This window comes from Varanus komodoensis, unplaced genomic scaffold, assembly GCF_004798865.1.
Source record: "Varanus komodoensis strain SLA01 unplaced genomic scaffold, ASM479886v1 scaffold1, whole genome shotgun sequence".
Lineage (NCBI taxonomy): Eukaryota > Metazoa > Chordata > Lepidosauria > Squamata > Varanidae > Varanus > Varanus komodoensis.
The window spans coordinates 67,342,186-67,369,856 of record NW_025335268.1 but is presented as its reverse complement, the minus strand read 5'-3'; the positions used below and the strand labels follow the sequence as shown (position 1 = coordinate 67,369,856).

The 27,671-nt window shown below is 40.0% G+C and overlaps 1 protein-coding gene across 2 annotated transcripts; it reads right to left on the bottom strand.

Moving 5' to 3' along the window:
- Nucleotides 1–1,687: 1,687 nt before the first annotated feature.
- RRAGD (Ras related GTP binding D) lies at nucleotides 1,688–23,707 on the bottom strand. Of its 2 annotated transcripts, XR_006414483.1 has the most exons (8): nucleotides 23,327–23,707; nucleotides 14,437–14,732; nucleotides 12,619–12,818; nucleotides 11,601–11,715; nucleotides 10,429–10,571; nucleotides 8,309–8,457; nucleotides 6,079–6,289; nucleotides 2,280–2,413 (listed from the first exon to the last, which is right to left on the bottom strand). XR_006414483.1 is itself a non-coding variant. In XM_044427712.1 (7 exons), the coding sequence occupies exons 1-7, from the start codon at nucleotides 23,508–23,510 to the stop codon at nucleotides 2,262–2,264; spliced, it is 1,239 nt and encodes a 412-aa protein (XP_044283647.1). In that variant the 5' UTR covers nucleotides 23,511–23,705; the 3' UTR covers nucleotides 1,688–2,261. The 2 variants fall into 2 exon arrangements, 1 of the variants encoding a protein (XP_044283647.1); XM_044427712.1 differs by lacking the exon at nucleotides 6,079–6,289 and having other exon boundaries at nucleotides 1,688–2,413; nucleotides 23,327–23,705.
- Nucleotides 23,708–27,671: the final 3,964 nt, after the last annotated feature.

Here is a 27,671-nt window from a genome sequence, read left to right as displayed (position 1 = left end):
GATGGGAGATGCAGGGATATCTCTTGTTTAAGCAGCTATGGAGAAGGTAAGCAATAGCAGAAGTCTCTCCTGCTCAGAAGAGATCCCTGCTATATTTCTTCCTTGCTTAAAAACTACAGTGCTGCTAAAGGCCTTTCCAGAGCTGCTCAAAGCACATAATGAAATGGCATGTGGGTGGTTCCAAATGCAATAAAATGCTTGCATGGATACTGTTTCTGTGCATGAGAGTAAGATATGTACATGGATGGCCACTAAAGGAGAGCAACAGATATTTATAGATCCCAGATAGACTGAAATGAGCTAAGCAATAAAAAATTACAATCAAAAGAAGGATACACAAAGTTTGGCGGTGGTGATGGCCTAGTACAAGCTCTAATGGGATTGTTTTTATTCAAACCAGAGCTGCAGACCAGGCTCAGAGGCAAAATCTACAAGGGTCTGCAGATGACCAAGCCCATGTCCTCTTTCCCATGGCTCCAACCCCTTCCCTCTGGCCACCAGAAGCCTGGTGATTACCTATCTTTTTTCTGCATTCTCAAAGACTGAAATGCTTCTGCGAAGGATTTGTTACAAGCACAAAGAGCTTTAAACTAAAAATACTGGTATTTTGGCCCTATACCCATTTGCATTTAGTTTCATACACCTCTAAAACGTACCCCAAAAGTTTCTCTGAAATGAAATTTGACCTTCAGGGTGAAAAAGGTTCTGCCCCCTTATTTAAAACACTCAGCATTTAGTGAATCATTTCTAAACTTAATGTGTTTAATAGTCCCACCAACACCACTGAGTCTCCAGTGCACTTCCAAATGTTAATACAGCAGTGAGAGATACCCATTTTAAAGTTGAGGCTGCAATTTTATACCCATTTACCTGGGGACAAATGCAGTGAAATCAATAAGGCCAGACATGCAATGGATCATGCTGATCATTGCAGCTCTTTCTGAATTATGAACATGGGAAATAAAAATGTTATTCTGATTATCACTTGTGCAGCCATTCTCTGAAGGATGCATTAGCACCAGGTACCTCCTTATTCACATTAATGAGAATAATACTATAATACACTGGCCTTCAGAATGAAAAAGTAACTTTTCAGATATATAGAACCTTCACTAGAAAAGGAAGGATCAGAAGGTTTCCATCAAACTTAATTTTTTAAAATTACATTAGCAGAAAAAATTGAAGCTACATGCTTATACAAGAGGATATGAGTACCCAGTTTCTGAGGCAGATGAGGTGAGGTGAAAGATAGCATTTTATGTAATGCCTTTCAAGCAGGCTAATTAGATAAGCATTTTATTAAAATTAACAGGAAAATTTGTAAGTAAAAAGGGGAGTATCCAAGTTAATGCAGTATACTAGCATCATGCCCCCAGAACCTCCTGGAACCCAGTGATCTTACAGGATTGGCTTCAAGCAATGCAATACTCTTTGACTTCGGGTTCCATGGAGGGGGTCCTTGGGGGGGTCCTTTCCCAGTGTAGTTGTATAGCAACAAATGGCGATAGACTTCAAAGACAAAGGATTATGCAGTGACTGTTGTCTCTGTGCCCTACCCCTTCCAGACATAATCATAATAGATGCCTATGTGCCCTCACCAAATTCACCTCTTTCACTACAATATTTATCAAATATTCTCACACACTTTAAAGACAACCAAACTTACAGGCAACCATTACAAAATATGTCGCTTTATAGAAAGTTACTTTTATGTAGAGGCAATCATCATATAAAAAACAAAGAGGATTTATGGAGACATTTAGCACTAGCTAGCACAAATGCCTGTTTTTACAAAACTTTTAATGTTCCAATAAAGACTCTCAGGAAATCTTTTTATTGCTATTGTACTTCAAAATAAAAGATCAATTTACAAGTTGGAATATTATATATATATATATATGGTATGAATATTGAATTCACAAGTTTGTAAAAAGTCATCTTACCGTGTTTTCTTGATTTACTTATTTGTTTGCAGCATGTAGAGAAACTATGGTACATATTCTGCCCAAGACCAAATGTAAAAAGTAGCATTTTAAATAACCTGGTTTATCAAAAGTTCATTTCCATCATGAAACATGACAAGAGTGCAAAACCAATCTGTCATAGATATTTCTTAATATGAACAACTGAACAAGATATACAATGTTTGGAGTTCAGGTTAACATTACAGCAGCTCCATTCATCTTCCAGGCATGGAACATGATGACACCATTAAATGAAATAAGAGGCTTTACATATAAAGAGTGGCGTAAGGACTGCAGCTACAATGGCATTCTAGGTGTGCCATTAGGGGTGGCTCGCTTGGTCTTCTGCAGTTGGTTCTGATTCTTCCGTGCTTTCACTACTTTCATCCTCACTTCAAACACTTCATGGATTGCCTTACGGAAACAGTGAAAGTTGTAGTCTATTAATCCTAAGGAAACAAAACAAAAACAAAGTTAAGTGCCTTTCCATACTCAAGTTTACATCCAAATAACATAACTATTTGACGGGAAAAGAAGAAGGGGACGGCAGAGGATGAGGTGGCTAGATGGAGTCACTGAAGCAGTCGGCGTGAGCTTGAGTGGAGTCTGGGGATGGTGGAGGAGAGGAAGGCCTGGAGGAATGTTGTCCATGGGGTCGCAATGGGTTGGACGTGACTTCACAACTAACAACAACAAAGCATAACTATAAACAGACTTTTCATATTTTATTGGCTTAAATCACACACCTTGCTGACTTGTGGCTACAATCAGTAAATTTTAAGAGAATGCAGCCTAATTCAACATATTTATTTTGTAGCAGTGATACATTTATTTTATTTTTAAGAAGTGCTGTAACTGTCCATCCAGAGTTTGGAGCCTAAAAAGTCTATGTGCTATACAACTTCAGTGTAAAGTTTGGCCAATGCACTGGAAAATTAGTGCCCCTAGTGTACTCATTTAAAAATAAAAATGGAAGGTTCACCAGCTTAGCAATATTTATTTATTTATTTTTGGTGAATATTCATATTGACAAAGCCAGCACAGTACATTCATTGCTAACACATTAAAGACTGCAAATTCCGCCTAGGTCTAGGCTCCAGAATGTATGAACTGGCCATAGTGAAGGAAATGAGACAGCTTCACCCACAACTACTTGAAGGAAATAAACGAAGGGCTGGATCCAAAGAGCTACTTTCAGCATGTTAAGTAAGATTTCTGACTGGAAAGGAGAAGAGGAGGAATCCCCATGCAAATTCATGTTCTGCTTTTGAAACTCCCTGTGGTTTCAAAAGAAGCCTGACGCATGTTGTAAGAGAGGCACACTGAACCAGCTGCATACTTTTTCAGTCCAGCTTTGCATAATATGCAACAGAGTATGAACATATGCTTGTTAGTATTCATATATTATGTATTACTTAAATGTAATAAGATATGTTTCAAAACAGCCTATCAAACAAGTCCAGAAATGATACTAGCCCTTAAACATTTTGACTAGCCAGCCTGTCAACATAAACTCATGTTAAGCATGTATCACACAGCCGTGGCCTGAAAGGAAACATGAACAAACATACACCACCCGTTTCTATACCTGCCATTTCTTGGATGAAGGCCAATGCTCATCGTTTCAGTGGCTGTGCACTCACAACATAAATGACACATATTCAGCCTTCCATGCTGGATCTGGCTAGGAAAGAATGTGTCCTACTTTTGGGCAGAAATTAGGTTTCCATAGTGCTAATTGTTCCCTTGGGCAGGATCTTCTTTTCCATCACTGGTGCAAGAGGAAGCTAGTACTTCTTAAAACCTGAACAAGCCATAGTACTTTTTTCAGAATAGTACAAGTCATTCAAACTCTCAGAAGTGAATTCTGCTGACTTGTTTTGTTATAGAAGCAAACGGGGTTGCCTTAGGAAGCACTAGCTTCCTGTTGTGCCAGTGGTGGAACCTACTGGCATAACAGAAAGAGAGCTGGGGTGGCGGCGGCAGCACTGGAGGCAGTCCAATTTGTCAACAGTGGAATAACACTCCTCCCTCTTCTCAGACCCAGACTTTGCAGAATGTCGGGTCTTGTAACAACAATGGGGGGAATCCATCAAAAAGAAAATGGGTAGCTGGCCTGAAGCATCAGGAGAACAGCAATTGCCAGCTTTTGCTTCAAAGTCAGGCATGTGAACCAAGGGCAGGAAGAAGCAGATATTTCGAAGCAGCCAAAACAAAACAGAACAAACCAAAACAAAATCCTTGCTCTAGACATGAGTGGATATTTACAATTCTGCTCTAAAGAAAAAGCAGGGTTAATGCCTATCTTTATTAAAAACATGCACCTTCCCTCACCTTTCAAACTAGATGTTAATAAGCAAGTCAACAGGAAAAAAAAAAAAACAAGTTCTGAAGGAGTATTCAGTGAGATACAGCTTCTTATATCAATCAGATCGGAACTATTAACTATTTTAATAGTTTCCTAAAACATATTAACAATACATATGTGTCTGTGAGATAAAGGGACAAGGTTCTATTCAGTTGTGTTGAAATGAAAGTGCTAAAATTATATTTTTTCATACACAGAAATACAAGAAAAATGGTACATGACTATATAGAACTTCAGTGATAATTTACCATGACCTAAAAATTATTTTATAATTATTCAATACAGCATTTGGATTTAAGCACTGAGTCTCTGACTGAGACTGAGTCTCTCAAGGTTAAGCTATAATCTCTCACTATAAATACTATAGTGTTAGGAAAATTAAAGCAGAGATAATACATATTTTAAGTGGGTTTAACATCCATGGTGTTAGTCCTTCACTTTCCAGGAAATTCTCCCTCCATCCCATACCATTCCTTAAATTCAGACATCATGGGATCCTGAAGACATAGGATATTGCAGATTAATGAAAATTAGTAAATTTTATTTTAAGCCAAGTGACAACTGCATACAGCTAGGAATCACATACCATCAAGATGTATTTCATTCATACATTTTCCACAGCATTTGAAAACTTCATTGTAAGTTTTCAAATCTGAACAATTAAATATTATCAGAGATTGGAGATAAAGAGGTGGCTTGTATACTCAAATTTTTTCAAAGATCTACATGTGACCAGTATTTAACTTTTTCTTTACTTGCAAAAATTTGTGTTCTCTTCAAGTAAAATTATTCAATCTTGCCAAGCAAAATTTTCTGGAAATTCATATAGTTAATCATAAAAAAATACAGTAAATTTCCCTAAAAACATAGGTCCTAACTCTCAATCTCTGTTCTCTTTGTGTTATTCTTTTAAGTTTATACACTTGAGGATGAGGACTATCTTATTATTGAAGCCTGTAACTTGAAGAGCAAGATTAAAATGTTTTAAACAAACACAGGCATACATATTCACTGAAATGGAAACCACAGATTTCATGTCTACAGCCAAGTTAGAATTATGCTGTCAGTATTTTTGGAACTATTCAAATTGGAACTGTTTTGGACCCATTATTCAAATTATTAGAATACAGTGGAGCAAGTATGACAATTGATTAAAAAAAAGATGCTGCACATAAAACCTTTGTAGAGTCCTTAATGTTTTCTCTTGAAAATGCTTAATTCAGTGTTTCAAGTCCAAATTTCTATGCGTGGAATACTAGTAGTAGTAATTTGGCTCAACACTGTAGGAAACATAGGTCAAAAGAGAAAGGGCACAAACAGCTGTATGCCAGTTGTAAAGCAAACAGCAGAAGCACAAAATTAACCTATTTTCTTCTATATTAGAATGCAGAAATCAGGGTTTGTGTGTTAACCCTGTTTTAGGAAAGACACAACTGTTATAGTTATATGACTGAATTAGCAAATTAAAACATCAACAAAAATAATTGTTTTGCATATGCACACAGGATTGCTGAATCCCACTTGGAAAGGACAAATACCAATTGCTGATTACAACTGGCCAAGTCTGCCAATCCTCTGTATCAGCCTTCCCCAATCTTATGCCTTCCAAACACGTTTGGACTGCAACACCCAGAATTCCCAGTCAATGGTCCTGCTGGATGGGAATTCTGGGAACTGTGATAAGCCTTGATGGCCTGGTAATTGGCAAAACAATCCATACTGTGTCTAACAGACAACTGGACTCACCATGGGTTGTTGCCCCTTGGTCCTCTGGAGATATCATAGAAGGACTGGATTGTCCTCCTGCTGCCCGCTGTCAGCCTGTTTTTGGCTTGTTACAGCTTTTCTTTACCCATTTTCCCCAAAAGGAAACCAGGTTAGCATCTTGCTGTCACAATCCCCATTCTGATGGTCACTGACAGCCGCTTCAAAGCACCCAAAGAGCATCTTGAAGGAACTGTCGATTTTTTTAAGGTGAAAGAAATTACAAAGAACAGCATTAAAAAAAAAAAAAAAGATTACTGCAAGACAGCAACTGTGAGCCTTCACAATCACTTGAGTGTGGGGATTTGATGCCTTGACTGAAGCAATGTCCTGGGCTGCCTGTTGCCAAGTTGCATTAGGTACCAACCCTGTCCAAAAAAGATTCCAAATTGTTTTATCCCCCTTTTCATTGCTCTTGACAGCTATCAAAAGGCCACATGTCAAGAGAAGCCAAAGGCACAGTTTATCTCACAAAAAGGGAATGGTGAGATTTATACCCCCCCCGAGCAAGATATTTTCCCCCCATCCCATATTCTGGTACACATTTTCCACTCTCCCTCACTCCAAGCCTCTAGGAGCTTGGGAAGCTGCAGAAGTGCACCTCCCTCCTTTTGCTTTGGAAAAGGAATTTTATACAAATGTAAGTATAGTTTTTCTGGAAAATAAAGCATTAAGACAAATTTCTTCACAACAAAGCACAGAAAGCACTGTGAGGATTAACTGGTGCAGTCGTATTTATATACTGTATGAAGCATCCAAAAAAGGCTACTGGGGAGTAGGCAAGCTTTTTTGGCTGTGGACATATTTGGCAATTTGCAAAACTATCTTGGGCAACATCGCAAAACGGCTCCCATAGGAGGCATAGGAAAGAATCAGTAACCTGCCCAAAAGACTTAGTTTAAAAGAAAGATTGGGGTCTGAGTCCCAACACACTCTCCACCCCGCCCCCCACCTCAGGCAATCCCAACTCTGGTTAAGAATATGTGCTCTGTGTGTGTTGTTGTTGTTTTTTAAGTGGGAAGGGTAGGGTTCTTTGGCAGATACCAAGAAAGGTTCCACATTTTTTCCTCAGAAAGTAAAGCTTGAGAATAGAATGAAGATGATGAGTGTCATGAGAAAGGAAGCATGTATGGGGGCATGTCAGGAGCCGGGTTGCCTCTTCTCACTTTCAGAACAACAGACTATTCTTTAGCAAAAGCTCTTTATTCTCCAATATATATTCAGCAAACTATAACCAGCGAAAAGTCTCTGAGGATGCAAAGAGTGGCTCATTGAACCCAAATTAGAACCCTTCTTTGAACCCTTCTTCTCAGGAACTCTTCCTGGGAGAGCCGTTCTGGAGGCGGGGGAGCATCCTGGCTGCACACAACCCCTCTAGCTGGGTAGCTCGTCTCTGTTTCACGGGGTCAAGCGTCATACCAGGCTTGCCTGGCTCCTGGTCCATGCCCCTCCCGGCACTTCCAGGCTCTGGCTGTTCTCAGGGTTTGCCTGAACACCTGGAGAGGGTGGCCTTGAAAAATGTTCTTCTGGCTCTCCCTTATCTTTATCGGGAGGTCCCATTTCCCAGGCCTTATTCTCCCCATCCGAAGAGTCCATATCACCCTGGCACTGAAATGTATGCCAAGAACAAATGCTGCTTTCATTCCCAACAGGATAAAGGTTCTTAGATAGGATTTAGGGAGAAGAAAAACTGAGAGAAATCCCATATTGGCGGAAACCCATGAGGCTGAACTATGATACCTAGGTTTCAACCTTCACTGTACAAATCTCACTGTGTTATCCTCTCAATTTACCCCACTTCACTGGGTTAAAGGGGGTTGGAATAACCATTTACACCTCTCGGAATTCCTTGAAGGAATGGCCAAATTTAAATGCAATAAATTAAACAAATGGCTCCAGCAACTTTAACACAGACTGTCCCAAACCCATCCACCAGCCAGCACATTTTCATGGCCTATTTATTTATTTTATTTAGTTAGAAAGCTTCTATGCCGCCCCATTCGCCGAAGCCTCAGGGCGGCTCACAACAATAAATAAATAATATTAGCAATTAAAATGACATTTAAATAAAAAGGTCTTCGCCTGGCACTGAAAAACAAATATGACACTGTTTACAATCATTTTTAAAGTTCCTACTTGTATACACCAAATTACAAAGTCATGCAAATAAATTATGAAACATTCAAATCCCTAAGAAAATGAAGACAAATACCTTTTCTCTCAAAGCTTTCTTCTCTGACAAAGCAAACAAGTGCAAGGAACTTTGTCACCTCCTTTAAATAAAGGACAGTTGTGTTGTTCAGTTTTATTATTGCTGTTGATTCTTTGTCATAAGGTGTTCCTGCGCCATCTTCTTTGAGCCTAAACAGGATGGGGAAGGGGAGTAGATATATATAGATCACTGCATTTATCTCCTCCAGGGAGGAAGACTATTTTCAAGACTATTTTAAAATAACATTAAGTTTAGATCTGCTGCCTGCAGCATGCCAAATATAAAATCTACAGTCTTGGTCACAGAAAGCTGAGATAGCCACAGCAGATCAGTCTTCTCCAAACTGGTGCTCTTCAGATGCATTGGACTACAACGTGGAGCATCCCTATGCTGGATGGAGATGCTGGAAATTGTAATCTATCATATCTGAAGGGCACCAAGGTCTGCTTACTGATTAGTGGGCCAGAAAAAAATTAGGGAGGGCTCTTTGCAGCCCATTGAGGCTATTAGGCCCATGTAATGACAGGCAGCAGGAGTATGGGGCCTCACAGGCCAGGTTAGGTTCTCCAATCTGTACTACTACCACCTTTTTTCCAAGAACCAAAAATGAAGCAAAACAATAGCAAGGCACATGTACTGTAGCTCACAGTGGCTTTTTCTCTTACTGTGGATTTGACTCATGCAGTATTTGCCAAACTAGTTGGCTGCAATTAAACTAAATGTTGCATTTGGGGTGGGGTGGGCATAATTTGGCATGCAGATTGAAAACTAAACTCCAACCTTTTGCATTAACTGCATGACGTATTTCATATGTATTATAACAGGTGGTCGGAACAATCTTGATAACTAACTATTTGGCTCTCCAAAGCCCTGCATTCCTCTTTCCTCTCCTTAAGGCTTAACACAATCCAAGTGATGTTTTAAAAGTCACCACAGAATAAAGAGTCTGCAGGAGCTGGCACTGGCAGATGGGGCTTCCTGCTTTTAAGACAGGTCTGGTATTCCTTGAATTTCCTGGCATTGGATTAAAGTCTACCCTGTGCAAGGGAACGTCTACTCATGCAAAAGGAGCTTCCCTACTCCCTCTCCCTTGTAGTCCCCTCCTGCAACCTAGATCTGTTCCAGAGCTCCCCTCATACATCTGAATGAGATTGGGGATGTGTCAGAGCTTTGCATATGGGAGGAGCAATTCAGTATTCCAGCAATGTGTGTTCTGCTGGTGGAAGCACATCCCATTTTCAGCAATATACCTTACTCCTCCACTTCCTTTCCATGTGTGAGTCAATCAACAATGCATTAAAAAGGGATTTCAAGGTTAAAAAAAAACCTGCAGCTTTGCCAATTTTTGTTTTCACATATTCTATTTTGTGTCTTAGAAAAAGAATGTGTTGTCAATTGACTCCTCTCTGACAATTTGCAAAGCATTATTTTAGTCAGGTCTTTCTGCATTTTAGGTAAGGGTGTACATTTATTATTATTACATTTCTATCCCACCTTTTTCCATCTTGAAAAGAATTCCAATCAGTTTACATCTCTTCCTCTTATATATTTTCTTTTCACAACAACTCTGTGAGGTAGCTTAGGCTGACAGTAAGTGATTAGCCCAAAGTCATTTAGGGAGCTTCATGGCCAATAGATACTAGAAGCCAGATCTCCAAGTCCCAGCCCACTACCCCACATTAGATTCTTAAATCTGTAGTCTTTTCAATATGGTTTATTGCTTTAAAAGTGCAAGCAGCTAATGGCAACTGGCTTCAAATGATTCATGCCAGTTTTGCTCAAAAACAAACTAGACCACATAAACTGAAACTTACCAGCCCCTATATTAAACACTTTCCCCCTTTTCTCTTATACCAACCCATTGTATTAAGCCTGTTCGCTTCAAAGTTTCAAGATCACTCTGATTCATAGCTCTGATAACCCTGCACACACAGTGTAACTGCATGATTTCTACTGATACTTTTAGCTGAGCTATTCTCCTTTCCTTCCAGAATACCAAGCTTAGAAGCACATGAGAGTTTTTTTTTAATGTTGGCTTGTCATCTAATTGTAAATCTTATATATTGCCCACACACACACACACACACACACACACACACTACCAAGAACCCTTTACTTACCCATAGATGCATGAAATGTCAATGACAACATCTATCATGTCACAGCTGAGCTCATAAGTTTGCATGTCCACTGGGGTACTGTCTGTTGCAATATAAATTTTACTGACTACATCAAAGAGAAAAGCTTTCTCTATTCCAGAATTCTACAACAAAAAGGGAGTGTATAAATTTCATTAAAATGAACTCAGTCTTTAGCTAATAAATATGATACTTTCTTTTCCCATGCTTCAAAGCTATAATACAACACAGATATGTGTTCAATCTTTTTTTACATTTTTCATCTTTCTTGCACTGCAGCCCTAATGGTTCAATCATGGATTGTGTCTAATGGTGGCTTGTATTCTGTGGGTGAGTCATTCAATTTTAACTGATCCATCCTATCTGCTGCAGCCCATCATACCTCCACAAAACTGCTCCTAAGAGCTGAGAGAAGAAATGGCTGAGCAGAATTGTTTCTCACTAGCACAAACCCTCTACCTGCATCAGGTACAGGCAATTAAAGCAGGATGGCTTAGGGACGGAGAGGTTGTTGTTGGGGAGAATTCTTTCTCTGGTCTTTTCCAGCTTTTTTACTTTTTGTGGGAGAGGTCCCTTCCTATTGGGAGTAATGGGAGGTGAATAAACTATAACAGCTCCAGGGTAAGCAGAAGGCTAATTCCCTATTTCTCCAGGCATGACTCCTACAGATTCAAAGCTTTCCATGATTTGCCCTTGGAATGTCTCCTTTTCTCTTTCTTCTTAACAGGCCCATCAAAAGATGGAAAAGCAACCATTACACATGGAGAAAGCTTCCAAGGATAAACATCTCTCTCCAGGGGAACAGAAGAAAATTGGCAAAACACTGTAGCTGCTGGGATGTCCTCACAAAGACCATAGGATTATGTACTAAGAGTCACAGAAACCTATGTTATTTAGCTACTTTGCAATACACATGATCCTGCAAGTAAATAGTAAAATTGTATTCTCAGAAAGGTACTATGAAATTAGGTTCTAACCTTTAGTAAGTTACTATTTACAAATATGTATGTGTTTGCAGGTCACCTTCTTGGTTTTTATTCCAGAATTCCTTGGCAGCCCTAACAGTAATGTTTTGAAAAGTGAAATTACAAACATTTATTTTGCGATAAGATATACAAATTTTATGAAGTGTATATGTATGCAAAATTATTTACCGAGATAAAGATGTTAAGCAGGTTCTCCAGTGTTGGAAGCTGGGGGATCAATTTCTGTACCACTTTGCTAAATGCTTCAAATATAGAATGGTCGTATATACTGGTTAAATAAAAGCTGGGAAAGGAAACAGTATCATCAATGTATTCTTTGAAATGAGCACATATGGAAGGTTTGTTAAAAGAAATAAGAAATAATGAGAAAATGACATGAAGCATTTTGCATGGTGCTTTATGTTTTGTAAGCAGCATTAAGGATATTACCTGAAAGCAAAGTACAAACTGAATGACTAGCAACAAGTGCATGTATTTTTAAACATTTATTTTCCTAATGTGCAACCTAGTCTCATAATTTTGGTAGCATGGGGAGAGGGTATATAAATAAATGGACTTATATTCATCCCAGTTTGTAGTATCCTCTGAAGTCCCCCCCCCCCAATAATAAGTAGTACTGATCACCATGGGAAGTCAATTCAAGTGCAATATCACACTGACTACTTTGCCATGTGGCGTATCACTGCAATAAATAGAAAAATTATATTCTAATCAGTGTTTCCCTTAGACTGTGCACATTAAGAAAGCTGGTGCTAATAATGTATAACAAATTTAAGGCCTATAGTTCACAATGTAAAGTCAAGCAGCTTTTGCATACCACAGAGAATGCCTCCTTCAGAGGAGGAGGCATTGACTAGACAGAGCCATTTGATGACACCATACTGAACCGAAGTCTAAGAAAATGAAGAGTTCCAATTATCTGACCACTGTGTATCTGACAAGAGGTGCCGCACTGCTACCAGTTTTTGCTTTTGTTTCCTAAGACAGCCTTTCTCACTGTAAATTCCATAATGCCCAACCACCCTGTCCATTGGCTGGCGAACAGTAGGATTGCAGTCCAACATATCTAGAAAGAATCAGGTCAGGGAAGGCTGGCCTAAGACTTTGAATGAATCTGGCACTGGCACTGGGAGCCATAACAGCTCTTCCTCCAGCGGTGTGTGTTTATCAATTGCTATACTCTCACCTCAAGTGGATTTTTTCTAGCCCAGCATCTGCAAGGTCATCATTTGCTCTCTGGTGAATGTCTCGTTGTGTTTCGATCTTGTGATCATCAGACAAGCCATCTACTTTGTGAATAAATATTTCAAAGTTTATGTCCGGATTCACTTTATATGCTCTTGTCACAGTAAGATGAAGCCTCGCCAATGCTTCCATATAGTCATCCTATAAACAAAAATAAATCGGATATTTTGCAAAGCAACAGTAATTACAAATTCATTTTTTAAAATTTTATCACAATAGCTTTATTATAAAGGGGCAGATAAAAGGAAAAAAATTCCTCGCAGAGCACACAGTTAAACCATGCAATTTAATCCTATGGGATGCAATTATAACCACCGAAATGGATGGCTGTAAAGGGAGATTAGATAGTCTCATGGAGGACAACATGATTAATGGTTGCCAGTCATGATGGCTAGGTATTATCTTCAGCAGCAGAGGCAAAATGCCTTTGAATAATAGCAGCTGCTGGAGGACACAACTAGGAGGCCGCTACTGCCCTCAGGTCCTGCTTGTGGGCTTTTGATGGCATCTGCTTGGCCAGTGCAGGGGCAAAATCCTGGAGTATGCAGGACTGTGGTTTGATCCAGCATGACACTTCATATGTTCTTATTTTGCATTTTTATAAAAATCAGCTTTCATAAGCAACAATGGCAATGTAGGGAACACTTCAGCAAGTCATCAGGCATTAAATCTCTCTAGCATTCCTATTGAACCTTGTTTTTTCTGTCTGCTTTTCATTTTCCTTTATTAAAAGCAACTGCTTAACATATACAAATGACTTGCTACTGTATCAAATTTTCCTTTGAGTAGTGCACGTTATGAAACTTTTGCCATGCTTGTGGCAGTACTGTTTTCCATTGCTGAATAGAGCTGCAAAAATTAGTAAAATCACATGCATCTTTTGCTTACAGTTCATTAAAAGTATTCAAGTATGTAATCTTCCATATACAGGCTGAAGCTATGTCTACCCACATACACGATTTTGTTACTGTCAATCAGCTCTTTTTCATACCTCTGAACATAGTCAGAGCAGTGTAATACTGGTTAGAATGTTAAAGATCAGGTGCAAAATCCCATTAATATATAAATTTCATATATTCTTGCTCATATCAAAATATCTTGGCCTAACCCAGTGTTCCCCAACCTGGTACCCTCTAGCTGTTTAGGACTTCCAGCATTCCTGAGTGTAGGCCATTTCAGCTGGGACTGATACTCGTAGATGAAAGTCCAAAACATTTAGAAGGCACCAGACTGGAAAGGTTGACCTAACCAATCCCGTATGGTTATTGTGTGGATAGAGGAGAAGGGGTGTTATATACTATTCTGAACTCCTTGGAGGAATAGCATAATATAATGTAATCTTACTGATTTGACACCTGTACCCTTGCTATATGTAGAAAACTGTTCCACTCATGCATGTGGAGTGGATGGCTAATCCTCCAATTTTTAAGTTTTAAATCTTCAAGTTGCAGTCCCTACACCACACTGCACACAAGTTCAGAGAGTTCCGCATCCCTCAGCAGTAGCTTTTGGAGTGCTGCAAGGGCTGCAGTGGGAAAGAGGTCATCAGAAAATCCTATTGTAAGAAGGGAATCACTGCTGCTTGTAGTTCTTTAGATCCTGCTGGTAGTAAGAAAAAAGTTACTCACACTTAGTTTTTCTTTTCAGCATTTGCTCTGCTTTTTCACTGTCAGGGGCATTCATGTATGCAAGTACAGAGTGTTGCATTTGGATAGGAAGGGAAAAATTAGTTTATTGTTATCATTCTAAGATTCCTTACCTGAGAATCAATAACAAATATCAATGCTCCAGTGCCTCGGAAAATCATCTCATAGTCAAAAGTAGGATCAAAAAAATCAATCTGCCCAGGAAAGTCCCATATCTGAAAGTTAACAAAGGAGCTATTGGAGACATCTTCTCTGCAGATCTTGTTAGTACTCTCCAAGAAAAGGGTTTCATTCGGTGACATTTTATGAAAGACAACTTTCTGAATGGAAGATTTTCCACTTCTTCTTAGTCCCATGAGCAGGATTCTTGGCTTGACATCAGTACTAAAGGGATCACTGAAATCTAGAACTGAATAAAAGTGAATGCTTTTGCTATGTATAATTAGCTCACACAAAAGATGCTTATTCACATTCTAAAACTCATATGCAAGTCAAGACTCTCCATCTTAATTGATTTAACTCCTACATAATTGTTCTTTGCTATCTTAGGATTTCTTCCTTTCCAATACTAAGGAAATTAGTTTTAACTGATTTAATGTTCAATTGATCTCTGCATTTTTCCCTGTCATTTTGCTAGCACTATCTGCTTGTTCAAAAGACAGCTTACTCTCTCAAAGAACTAGTCACTAAAACTGACATCTGTGTAAATGACTATGCTAATTACAATTCCATATTATTTATATATTTTAATATTTATCTCTTATATGGTTTTAAGTTTTAATCACTGGATCATAAATTAAAGTTACAGCTGAATAGGTAAATTAAAATGTTAAAGTGATGAGACTTGTTATTTTAAGGGTATTTTGGTTTGCACTTGCTCTTATAGATGTAAGGTATAAATAAAGAGGCCTTATCTTCAAAAAGTGACTGGTAGTCACTGCTAAATTATAGGTTCTTAAATACACTTCAATATCTTAAAAAGTTATATTTATTAAGGATTTTGAGGTAGGGTAGTATAAAAGTCTTCAAAATAAAATATAATAAATTTAGATACAGTTAGATGTAATTAACCAACGATTCAAACATTTTATTTATATTCCACTAACAGCATACATGGTCTGTCCCTATTTTATCCTTACAACAATCCTGTGAGGCTGACAGGCAAAAAGTCACTCTACAGAACAGTTGCGTGGAGATGTGAATCTGGGTCTCCCTTGTCCTAGTGCAGGGGTTGGCAACCCGTGGCTCTGGAGCCGCACGTGGCTCTTGAATCCCTCTGCTGTGGCTTCGTCACCCAAACTGCGCATCACAGCCACCGATCTGCAGGCTCTGAGTTACAAAATACCAGTAGGTGTCAAGTAAATTGCAACATTGCAGGGGAGGAGTGGAACAAGCTTCCTGCAGGCTCTCACATTACATGAAAAGCTGCTGAAAAGATTCTCTTTGTTCAAATGTTATCTCCTTCCTCTGAATGATAAAAGCTGCACTTGGAACCTGTCATAATTCACATCACTTGACTGTTTATCTGCTAATCAGTCACTAAACACACCTATATCTGCGACTTCCTCTGGTAGGCCAATCATGGATCGAAGAAAAAAAAAGTTCGAAGAAAAGAAAAGTTTCTGAAGAAAACCAAACATTTAATGATCCGTGGATAGATTTATTTGCTTTTACTGCTGACGAACTTAAGGGTTTGCTGTTTAATGCATGCACCCCTTAAGCACTGACTTTGACTCTTTATTTATATGCCGTCCTATTCACACAAAAAGCCTCAGGATGGCTTACAATATAACATAAATAACATAAATAAAATTCCCGACCCACAACTGGCTGCAGTTAAAAAACACACCTGGCAGGCACCGGTTCAGTACAGCTTCCTCAGGAAGCTGTTCTCCTATTCAAAATATATGAAGGGAGTCCTACTAGTTTATAGTGTAAGATTAAAAATAACAGTTTTTAGTGACTTAACAAGAGCTGCAGCTAAATCATAATGAAGATATACATAGCATTAAGGTAAAAAATGATATATGCAGTGTTATCTTCATTTTAGATGTCAAAAGGGTTTTGTGGCTCCCGGTGTTTTCTTTTGTGTGGGAAATGGGTCCAAACGGCTCTTTGAGTGTTAAAGGTTGCAGACCCCTGTCCTAGTGGAACACTATCACTCGCAAGTACTTTTTACTCACTTTTTAGCCAATACGTATATTTGGAAACACGAAAAATCCAAGAGCACCACTACAATATGGCTGCCACAGCAGGCACAGCTAGACAGAAAGAGTAAATAATCTGCCTAAATGACTCTAAACAAGGCAGAGGTGAGGTCTAAACCATAACAAAGTACACAACTCCTCCGAAATTTAGTTTTCAGCATATTTACTTCCCATTTCTCTTGGTGGGGGGGCATGCTATAGAAGAAATAATTCATCTGCAGATGCCTATCTTCTTCATTCAGAGAGGAAGCAACTGTAGGGAGTTTACTTTATCCCTCCCTGTGAGAAGGAACACACAGCTGTACCTAAAAGTTATCTGGAACTGCAGACTCATCCACTGGCCAGAGAACCCAAGGGCCACCGAGGGGCCATAGCCTTTGCCCCCAGTAACATCAACCCAGGAGACCAGCCTGGGCACATACAGGGCCTAGAGGAGAAACAGTTGCAGGGAGCTTGATGTTCCCTTCTCTGATAGAAATAACTCTGAAACTAAGACAGTGCTTGAGTTTTCCTTTCTCTTCCTCTTCTCACCCAATTCTTTTCCCTTCTGTGTCATTCTTTTAGATGTCAACCAGAAGGGAAGAAGTGTCTTAGTATTAATCTAGGAACCTTTGCTGGCTAAAGAGAGTGAGGTAAAAATGCTCTAAATAAATACATACCTTGGAATATCTATGAACTCAAAAGCATTTATGAAAAATGAAGACAACAGCAGCTAGAGGCTCTCACTTTATTCTGAAGTGGCACCAGGTGCCAGTAAGAAAGTATGCTATTTATTTTTAGGAGAACTGGAGAAGACATCTTGCTGGACACCAAGAAAGTATCTAGGACAAATTGGTGCCCAAAGGCATCATGCTGCCTATGGCCTTGTTTTAACCAGTATGTCCAAAATGTTATTTAATTAGCTAGCCTGTCTATTTTGTTCTATGTAATATTCCAGCAGAAGTTTCAAAGAAGAAACTGAAAGGGGGAAATGCTATTAAGTTTTTTCCTTAGCATTATACACACACGCGCACACACACACACACACACAAATAAACTACTCCTGAAACCATTGTAGACTTAGATCCAGATTCGCATTTAGTGGAGTTCCACTCAAACTGGAAGACAAGAGGGTCAGTTTTGAGATTCCAACCTCCTCCTGTGCTTCACAAAAAGTTGTGCTTGAAAGTAGGGAACCATCTGAAGCAAAGTAAGAATAGATGCAAGAGGAAAGAGGAAACAGTAGAGACTGCCTTCTCATCAATTTCCTTCAGTGGGGATTCTCCACAGGATTCCAGTGCCTTCCATAAATGGAAGATGCTCTCCCATTCACAGAACTATAAATTTGAATCCAATCCTTGGTTTTATAGATTAAACATTAAACTGCAATGTATAACCCACTCTACTTCATTTTCTTTCTTAACAGCCTCTGGAAAATGTTTTGAAGTGTATTGCTTCTGTTAGTCAGCATGTTCATAAACAATAAAAAATGGAGACAATATATTTTTGTAATTCTATGCCTGCTGCTTATTTCCTGTCTAGGAAAACTTAGAGCAAGGTGGGTACTACCCTAATTCTAAAGAAGTCATTGAAAACATTTCACATGTAATATTTCTATTCCCCCTACCTGCAGCTTAAACTTAGTGCTACAAAGAAGTGTTCTGCCTGCTTGCTTTCTCCCCTTACAAGCCCATTGTCTAATGCTAATGCACTGCTTTGTAACCAGGATGCAAAAAGTACAGCCCAGCAAACTCCTCTACATCTGTTGCTGTCACTGAAAAAAATTGTACCAGCACTGCCTGAAGTTTCCCGAGATAGTGTTAGCAAGGAAATCCCTTATCTGGTATCTTATGAGATATAAAAGATAAAAAAGGGATTCCCCTCCTACCTATACATGAGAAATCCCAGACTTTCCATAGCTAGCCCTAATAAGGAAATCCCTGTTCTTAACTCTGGTCTTCATCACAGTCTGAAGATAAGGGACTCCCTTGCTAGCAATAGCTATGAAAAGCCTTGGGTGCCTCTTGTTTCCTTTATCCAGTTGAAAGAAGACTCTTGCTAACACTAGCCAGATTTGCAACATTCATGCACACTTGCGTGCGTGTCCCCCTCGTGCAATCCTTGGGACCATAAAGGTTGTGCTTTATAGCATAAGGCACATCATTCAAATATAGATTCCTCTCCACCAGCATCTGCAGTCTGTACAAGCATAACCGCAAAAGAACAATAATGCAGACTATTTTGGCACATTCCAGTCAATTCAGAAAAGGAGCTGTGAAACATGAGATGACACATATGCTAAGCAAATTATGGGAAAAGCCATCTGATGGAGAAGTGTATCCATTTTGGAGAAGCATATTCATTTCTGAGGCTTGTGAATTGGAAGTAATATTTGTCACATTTCCCTTTTTTTGGAAGGAAAAAGAACACTTATTAAAATAAGTACTTCTCAAAGCACTGTCATTTGAAAAGTTGCTTTTTTAAACAGATCTAAAGTTTATCAGTCATACATCCTTGATAAAGTAGTCTTTTGCAACAAATAACAGAAATGCCTTTGATGTGAACTGTAGTCAGAAAAGTCACTTTGAAATCTACATTATTTAATGCTAGTCTCAAGCAGTTCTGTAGTTCAAAGTGATCACCTTCTTTATCTTCTCCCTGCTCTGTAAAGATAATTTAGTATAAAAGTAGTTCATGTTATTCAAAAAGAAAAAAGGAACAAGTATTCTCCTTTTAACAGAAAAGTGTTTTATATGTTATAAAAGCATTTTCCTTTTACAATATATAAATGAATTTAAAAATATGTTTCTTCTTATAAACACAGACATTAGATGTATGGTTCTTATAACATCAATGGACAAGATTCCATCAGAAACACAGATAGGCTCGGTGTAGAGCCTGCTGATATGTGGACTGACATTCACAGCTGCAAAGGAGCTCTGAACACATAGCCTTATATGTCTGCTGCCTTTTATGGTCCTCCTCAGGCTTCCTTGCTTCCTCAGAACTCCACAGTCATGTAATTAAAGTGTATCACTTTGCTGCACTTGGAATACCTGCATCACAACAAGAATATTTAAATATTTTTCAGCAAACATTGCTGAAGAGCTCAACATATTAACTCAGGGTTTTCTTATTTTTCCTCTGAAAACAAAAGCTCAATCCAATCTCCATTTCTAACCTATTTCCCTGCTTTGTAGAAATTTTAATTATTGTTTTACCCTAATTCTACAATATTAACATTTGTTTAACTCCACTGCTCATCTACATCTACTTCTTCCCTGCTTGATACTATAATATGGTCACTTCTGAAGTATCCAGGCAATAAATTAAGTGAACTCTGAACTATTATTTCCATTCCCTCCCAATGCCGACAGGGTTCTGCTTTACGTGAATGCTTCCTCCCCTTCCCCCTCCACTTTTCTCCCTGTTCTTCTCTTCCTGTTCTTCCCCACAAAACCCAGCTACAACGGACCGCATCAAATATTTGACTGCATCAAATTTATATCACTCCCCAAACCCTCATGGTCTTCTCAGAGCAGTTGGACACAAAAAATTGAGATCCACATGATCCTTCAAAACTGGATCTGACCTGAGTCAGAGTCAGCTATCTTCTTTTCTTTTTGACTTCAAAATAAATTCCAGTTGTTTTCCTTTTAAAACCCTCATTTACCCTAAGATGCAGATATATATAATCTGAATATACTCATTCAGCAGTTGTGGAATGATGATGTTTAGAGCTGTTCTATGAGCTTTTGTTATTTTCTGGGACCTATATACTGATATTGATCCAGTTGGCACATCATGACTTTTTAGGAAATTCTGGACTTTCATGAATAAGGCAACAGCAATGACTATACAACTCAGGGACAGTCCACGCTTGGGTTGTTTAGTGTTCCATCCAAACCTGGACTACTGGCTTATTTCTTCCCCAACAAAGAAACAACCCTGTTAACAAACTATTTAGTTGCCCTGTTCGCAGCAGGAGTAATTTGGCAATTTGTTCTCAAAAGCCTACAACTTAAATTTTGGTTGTTGTGACATGTGTACCGCATATGAAAACATACAGTAGACACCAGCTCTGAATTACATGTGGGGCTCTGTGTGCTCATCTGTAGGCAGTTAAGAATTGACCACTCATAAACAGTGGTAGCAATTGAGTCTAAAAGTTTGAAACATAAGCAATGGGACAACTAGTTAAAATCTCTACCTGGCTAGTGATGCAGGCCTTCTGGAAAATTTTGAACTGGTATAGATTCCAATGCAAATTAGGTCTAATTGTATAAGGTCATAATCATAGGAAAATTTTCAGTTTAAAACAAAACAGAAAGCAAAACTGGTTGCCCTTGGGAGAGCTATTTTTCTTGTATTTAGTAAACAATACTTTTTTTTTAAAGTACATATTTCTTTTTTTGTCCCAATACACCACAAGTATTTAACATGAAATACCTGAGGGGAAAATTTAGGCACACTTAATGTTATTTAAATATTTATGAAATTTGTATTGGAAAACTTGTTAAAAATAAGACAATAGCATGTGCTTCCCTTACAGCGCTTACATTTAAGGAAAGCAAAGCCACTGAGAACTGATAACACTTGTTGATTTTAGCAACCCAAAGAACTGTGCACGATGTGCTGACAACCATTCTTTATGTCAGCAGAATTCAACTCTCTTCCACTAATGTTATCAGGGCACCTTCAGTTTCTCTGTTGCTCTCTGTTAAGTCCATTCCCCTCTGAACATTTGTGCTTCAATGAAATGTATGTATTGTCTAACATAAAACATTTGCGAAGGATACTCAGCTGAAAACATGAATTACAATTTTGAAAAGGTCAAGTTTGCCTACTATTTTAGTTGCAAGTGGCATATATGCATTTTTACTCATGAACTTATGAAATGGAAAACATGCAAAAAAACCCAACTGGAAAATATTCTGCCCCATATCACTCTACAAAGTTTAGAAAAGAACTACAGGCAACTTCCAGCTTTCCAGCTCCAGTATTCCATCTGCAGTACTAATCTACCTTCCAAGGCTGTTGTCAGTGTTTGACCTTCCCATAAAGCACTGTAACTACCAAGATGAACCGCACCTCAATAATTAATCTTATAGCACCTCAGTCCTGCAGTCTAAGGTGCTCCAAAAGATTTCTAGCACTCACCTTTTCCCCAGTCCATCTAATTCCTAGCCCAACTACATTCTTGCAGTAAATCCACCCATGGTTTCATACTTTCCTACATCACACCATTAACCACCTTTCAGTATGAATTATCCACTTACTCCTTAATGGCAAATCACCCCTAAGTTCCCTTCCTAAACGTTCTCTTCATTTCACAGGCCCCATATTTAGCTTTTTTCTACCCGTAAGCCGTTTTAAACTTCCTCCATCCAGGAGGCTCATTCGACTTTCTGCCCACCGCAGAGCCCAAACTTCCTTGCTTCCAAAGGAACCATGCATCTCCAAAATCCTTGTTGCCCAACCGCTATTACCAAGATGTGAGACTCTTTGTACATCTACAAGAATTAAAAGGTTCGGTAAGAATGACCAGCCCAGGGCATGCTGCTTTTTGGGGTGAAAAGCAAGATGCATCCCCACATTTATGTACAGTAGCTTATTAGACTGGCAGATGGACATTCAACCTGGGTTATGAGACACTTTCCTCCAGCACACCTGACCTGAGGGCAACAGGCTAGGTTAAGGGGCAAAGGGCAGGCTGCACAACATAAACATTTCTGCCCTTCAAAATACTGCCACTGCTCCCCACTCCACCACACATTACCCCTTGCCAGAACCAGTCACCCCATTCTGCCCAATGGTAAGAAGTGGACTCCTCATTAAGAAGCATGAGATTCTCTGGCAAGGCTAGCTTGGTACTAACTAGGTCAGAGCGGCTGCAGTTCCTAGTGTTGCTAAGACTTAAGGAACCACAGTGAGCAAAAGAAGGCTGCTGGGATGAGTTCCTCTGTTGCTTTTGCCCAGCCAGGAGCTAAAGACACTTGCTCGTGCGTTCTCCTCTCCTCCTTCATAGGGAGAGAGAATAAGAGGCGGCCTTCCTGGACCGCAGTAAGTATCAATAAGGTAGCACGTGAAAGGGACTAAGAGTTGGAATCTTACCGCAGGACAGAGCAACAGAAAAAGGAAATGTGACCCCCCCCCCCACACACACACACATTTGAGACTATGTTAGGTGTAAGCGAAGGAGTGCTAGCTAGGGGAGGGAGGGGATCTGTGGCTACTATTAGGCGTGGGGAGCGGCACCAGGTGTGCGAAACGAGGGGGTGCATGTGTATCACGTGCCCTGCTCCCTCCCGACGCAACCTGTTGCCCCCAAGTATGTGGCAAGGCGGTGCGCTGAAGCAATAGTCGGCCGCCAGCCCAGCCGGTTTCTGCAAGAGGATGGGGGAGGATGGCGGGGGGGGGGGCGCACCATCTTGTCCCTCTCCTCCGGCAGTGGCTCCATGCCTCAAGACGGGCTCAACGAGGCTCTCCGCCCTCCCCGCCTCTCCCCGAGATTCCGAGCAAGCAGCCCAGCATTGCGAGGCGGCATTCCGGCAGCGCTGCCCCCACACCGCGCTCTTCCGCGCCAGGCGAGCTCCGCCCTCCCGCCCCACAGCTCTCCCCAGCGAGCCCCGCGTTGCGCGCCCCTCCGCGTCTGCAGGGAACGCCGCTCCCTTCGGCACCGGGCTCCTTCCCCCCTCCCCGCATCGTCCCTCTCTCTCCGCCCCAAAACAATGGGCCTGGCAGCGGCGCAGTCACAAGGCTGTCCCTTCGCTTCCCTTCCCCTCCCTTCGCTTCCCTTCTCTCCGCAGCTACTTACACGCCCCGTCCCCGCCGTTCTCCGCGTCGCCATCCGAGAAGGATTCGGCCCCGTCCCCATAATCCGCAAGTCCAACAATCTCATCTTCCTCCTCTTCCTCCTCCTCCTCCTCCTCGTCGTCTTCATCTTCCTCCTCCTCCTCGCCCTCTTCCTGCTCCTTCAGCTTCCCAGGCACCTGGCTCATCCTGACCGCGCCTCGGCTTCTCTGCACAGACAGAGGCTTCCGCCGTCCCGAGACGCTGGCCGAGATTACCGCTGCTTTTTCTTCCTCCTCTTCCTCCTCGCCGCAGTTGTCAAAGGAAAGTCAGCCAAGGCCCCACAGTCCCTCCCAGAGGAGAGAAACTGCGTGACCCGAGTCACCTGACACACACACACAACGCACTCACCGAGGAGCAGGCTCATGCAGCGCGAACCCCGCCACAGAAGGGAGAGGCCCTACCCATGAACACACACGCGCATTTTATTTTTCTTTTTTGCACGATTCACGTGCCGCACGCAGGGAGGGTCCGCTTTTGATTTGTCGAAAGAAAGCGGCTGGGTTTCGAATAGGCATCGGAACGTCCTCCCCTCCCTGACCTGCCCAAATGTGCCATCGGTGGCCACGGCTGACGAATGGTCCACGGGAAGCACTCTGTATGTGCTCAGACGCAGTGGGATTCAACAAGGGAAAGGACACTGGTAACTTTGTTTTATAGTTAACCTTTAGATGCTGCCTTGCTTGCCGAACAGCCGTCAAGGCGGTGTGCCACAATTCAAATCAATAAAACCTTGCAGCAATAAAATAAAAAATACACACCCAACTTTACTTGTTTGGTAATATTGTAAATTTTGGTGCACACACCTTTTTTCCGGTGTAACAAGATGCACTTATGTCCAAATACCTTCTAAACAGTGTTAAAGATACAGGCACTCCTCTTGCTTGTTTTGTTTTTATTGAAACATGTACCAGGAGGTGTAATCTCTTACCCACTGGATAATCAATATTTCACATCAGGGTGAAGTGTTCTGGTCAGATCTGAAATACAGCAGCAAGTTTTTTAGACTCTTACCAGAGAGTAAGTCCCGTTGAGATCAACAAGGCTTACTTATGTGTAAGCATGCTTATAGAATTATACTCCCAACTGCTTCTGTTGTATATAACTGTATAAAAGAAAGTTGTTTTAATACCACTCCCCAAATTGAAAGTGTGGAAGAGTCTGTAAAGATAAATGCTGATCAATGCTCTTTGTGAACACCTTCAGACTGACTGTTCAGTCCTTTATATGTCTACTCAGTAGAACTGCCTTCATTTAAATGGAATTATTCACAGTAAATTTTGCATAAGATTTGGCTAGATCCAATAGGCACTTACAAAGAAATAAGTCCTAATGAACTCAGAGAATTTCACTTATTTCTGAGTGACATATACAAGATTGCACTATTTGATAAATTTAAACACTTCAGAGCCACTGGTTTACTTTATCTGTTTTCAGTAATGGTTGCAATTCTATACCAAATAAAAGGAGAGGAAAAAGAAGACAAATCAGTATCACAAGAGTATAAAAAAGAGGAGTTCTCAAAAATAATTAAGTAATAATTAATGAGAACATACATGTCTTTATATCACATAAATATGTGTAATGCTCCTTGAATTTCAGTGTGCTTTTATTAATACTGCATTTTATATTGTTTAATAAACTGTCGCAATATAATGATTGTTTTGGGGTTTTTGTGTCACGAATAGCCTTATTTATATGGATGAACATTTCTGTATATCTTGACATGTTAAGTAAGGCCCCAGAATGCAGGGGTTCCACTTTTGAACAAATATGTGTAAGTACACACACATTGCATGTGATGGAAGAAGGTAAGGAAGAGAGGGGCAACAACAAAGAAGAAGAGGAAAATTATTTTTTTAAGTGTTCAGAGCTCAAAATGCTTAACATGCATGTGCTATGAACTGTAATCCCATACATGTGGAGGTGAAACATTCTGAATAAATTGATCTTTGTCAGTACTGTGCTGTCTCTTGACAAAGGAAATAAATTTGGTGAGTTAGGTTCTGCTGAGATCTTGCTCAAACTAAGCCTTGTATACGCTGTAAAAAGCTTTCCCAAAATGCATAGTATTGTTCATAATTGCCATCTTTAGATTCCACTTCTGATTACTTGGCTATAGGGCAACTCATACATTTTACAAGCAAGCAAAGAAATGAAAAATAAACCTATTTGGTTTTTGCTTTGTTTTTGATGCTGTTTCAGTTGAATAGCATTTACTGATCTTACTCAATTTGTACATTTCTTGACATAGCAGATATCAGTTATTAATATCATTCTGTCGTCTTTTATTTCCCAACAACCAGTAATGGAGATCTTTGCAGTTTTATTCATTCTCAAAACTGACATGGTTAAGAAATTCTTCACATCATACAAGTTGCTATACACTTACAAGATTTTACAATAGCTCATATTATTATACGTGTAGCTATGCTTACCAATACCCATATGGACATGCATCCCTGCATAAAAAATAAATAATTTTCAACACATATGTTCAATTCTGTTTCCTTCTTATCACCTGCCTATGCATGTGTATCAAGTAGGATGTAGTTGCAAGGACAGATGTATAGATACATACTAGTAGATGAGCTTGCATTTTGAAATCATGAAAAGGCACTTCAAGCTCCTGCTAGAAGTTGCTCAGATCACTTTGACTTAAGTATGCAGAGAGGTAGTGGAATTGCCACCATCCAACATTTCAGCCCTGGAATGTATTTACTTCTCTTAATAGGGAAATGTAATGCTGTAAATGTCATATTTCCAAACTGTTAATTATTTTAGAATCAGCATACTTCAATCCAGATATGTAGAAGATTAGAGAAACAATTGCTTCTTTTTATTTTATATATGTTTATATTTTTGTCCCAAACTTTTTATTCTCTCAAGGAACTCAGGCCAGCTTACAGGTACCTCCTCCTATTTTATCCTCACAACAACATTGTGAGGTAGGTTACACAACACCAAAAAAAGAAAACAAAGCAGCATATATAAAATCCACATATGTAATTTATATGTGTGGGAAAGAAGAAACTTGGGCAGTGGATAAAGGCAATGCTAACGAGAAATGCAGAAGAAAGGCCTAAGGGAACAGTTTTGACGAACAACAGAAGAGCTTTGGATTCAGTTCAACAGCTGTAAGAAAAGGAGAGGGACAAAAAACCAACTGGGAAATGAAATTATCAGCTGGAACTGGCATTTTCCTATATATCCAGCTAAACCTCATGTTAATTGTTCTATTTCCATACACATTCCTACTAATGCCATGTTTTAATATTTGTAAGGTCACCTTTATGGTAAAATGTATTGTCTTACTATTTTAATTACAGGAATATTTCTAAATATGCATTACATCTTTAGAACCAGCCTTTGACCAAGCATATGTTTCAGCTAAATAGAGATAGTGATCCTCCTGTAGGTTGTCAACCTGTTGTGTCCTATGACTTGTTAGAGGTGCATAATATCTATTCCGTACATGTTCAAATTGTTATTACTTTTAAAATCCTACATTATATAGCAAGTACTCCACAAAGGTGCTTGAAAACAAATAGGCCTTATTAAGTTCTTTACATGACCCACAGTTAAAGGAATAACCCTATTTAATGGTATCATAGCATGGAAGCAGCTTCTGTGGCATTTCACATATTCAAGTCACCCCTAACATGGCACTTAGTAAATGCCCCTTTTTTTACCTTAAAATGAAAATCTCACTCAAACAGTTGCATCTCTGACTATTTGCGTTTTCCTACACACGCCACGCAGCGCGATCCCAAACACACTTGCTGAAAAGTGAGTCCCATGATATTCAATGGGACTTTCCGGCCCACCAGTAAGAGTTTCGGATCACAGAGGCACAGACGAGTGAATAGGGAAGGAAATATGACCTCGTCGGGATCTCGCAGCAATCACAGTCCGTGTAGTTTCGGGCTACGGCCGCTAGATGTCGCTCCCCATCCCAACGCGAGGACTCTCTCCTCTTTGCTGTTGCCAAATATGGCCGCTAGATGGAGTTGCCGCGGCGTATTGCGACTGAAAATTCACCCAGGGAGTAAAAGCAAAGTTACCTGCGAAGTGAATAGGAGGAAGATATTGCAGTAACTTTACAAACCCCTTTGCTGAGGGTGGAGCAAGGAGAGACCAAGCCGAGCGCTTCTGCAGGGCAGCTCGAGCAACACAGTCCCCCCTACCCGTTCCTCAAGCCCAACGCCTGCTGGTGTGTGTGTGTAAGCGGAGCTTCCTGGGGGGAGAAGCAAAAAGGTAGGACTTGCTTTATTATTTACTGAGAGCTGAGCGTGCGTTTTCGTGTATGC

Bases quoted from the DNA above. Each gene is read 5' to 3' on its own strand.
- RRAGD (XM_044427712.1), bottom strand. From the start codon at position 23,510: ATGAGCCAGGTGCCTGGGAAGCTGAAGGAGCAGGAAGAGGGCGAGGAG. The intron at 10,572-11,600 runs GTAAATAATTTT...TTTTTGTTGTAG, and splicing joins TGCTTAACATCTTTATCTCG to AATTCTGGAATAGAGAAAGC. The intron at 2,414-8,308 runs GTATTTGTCTTC...TTGTTTCCTTAG, and splicing joins AGAAAGCTTTGAGAGAAAAG to GATTAATAGACTACAACTTT.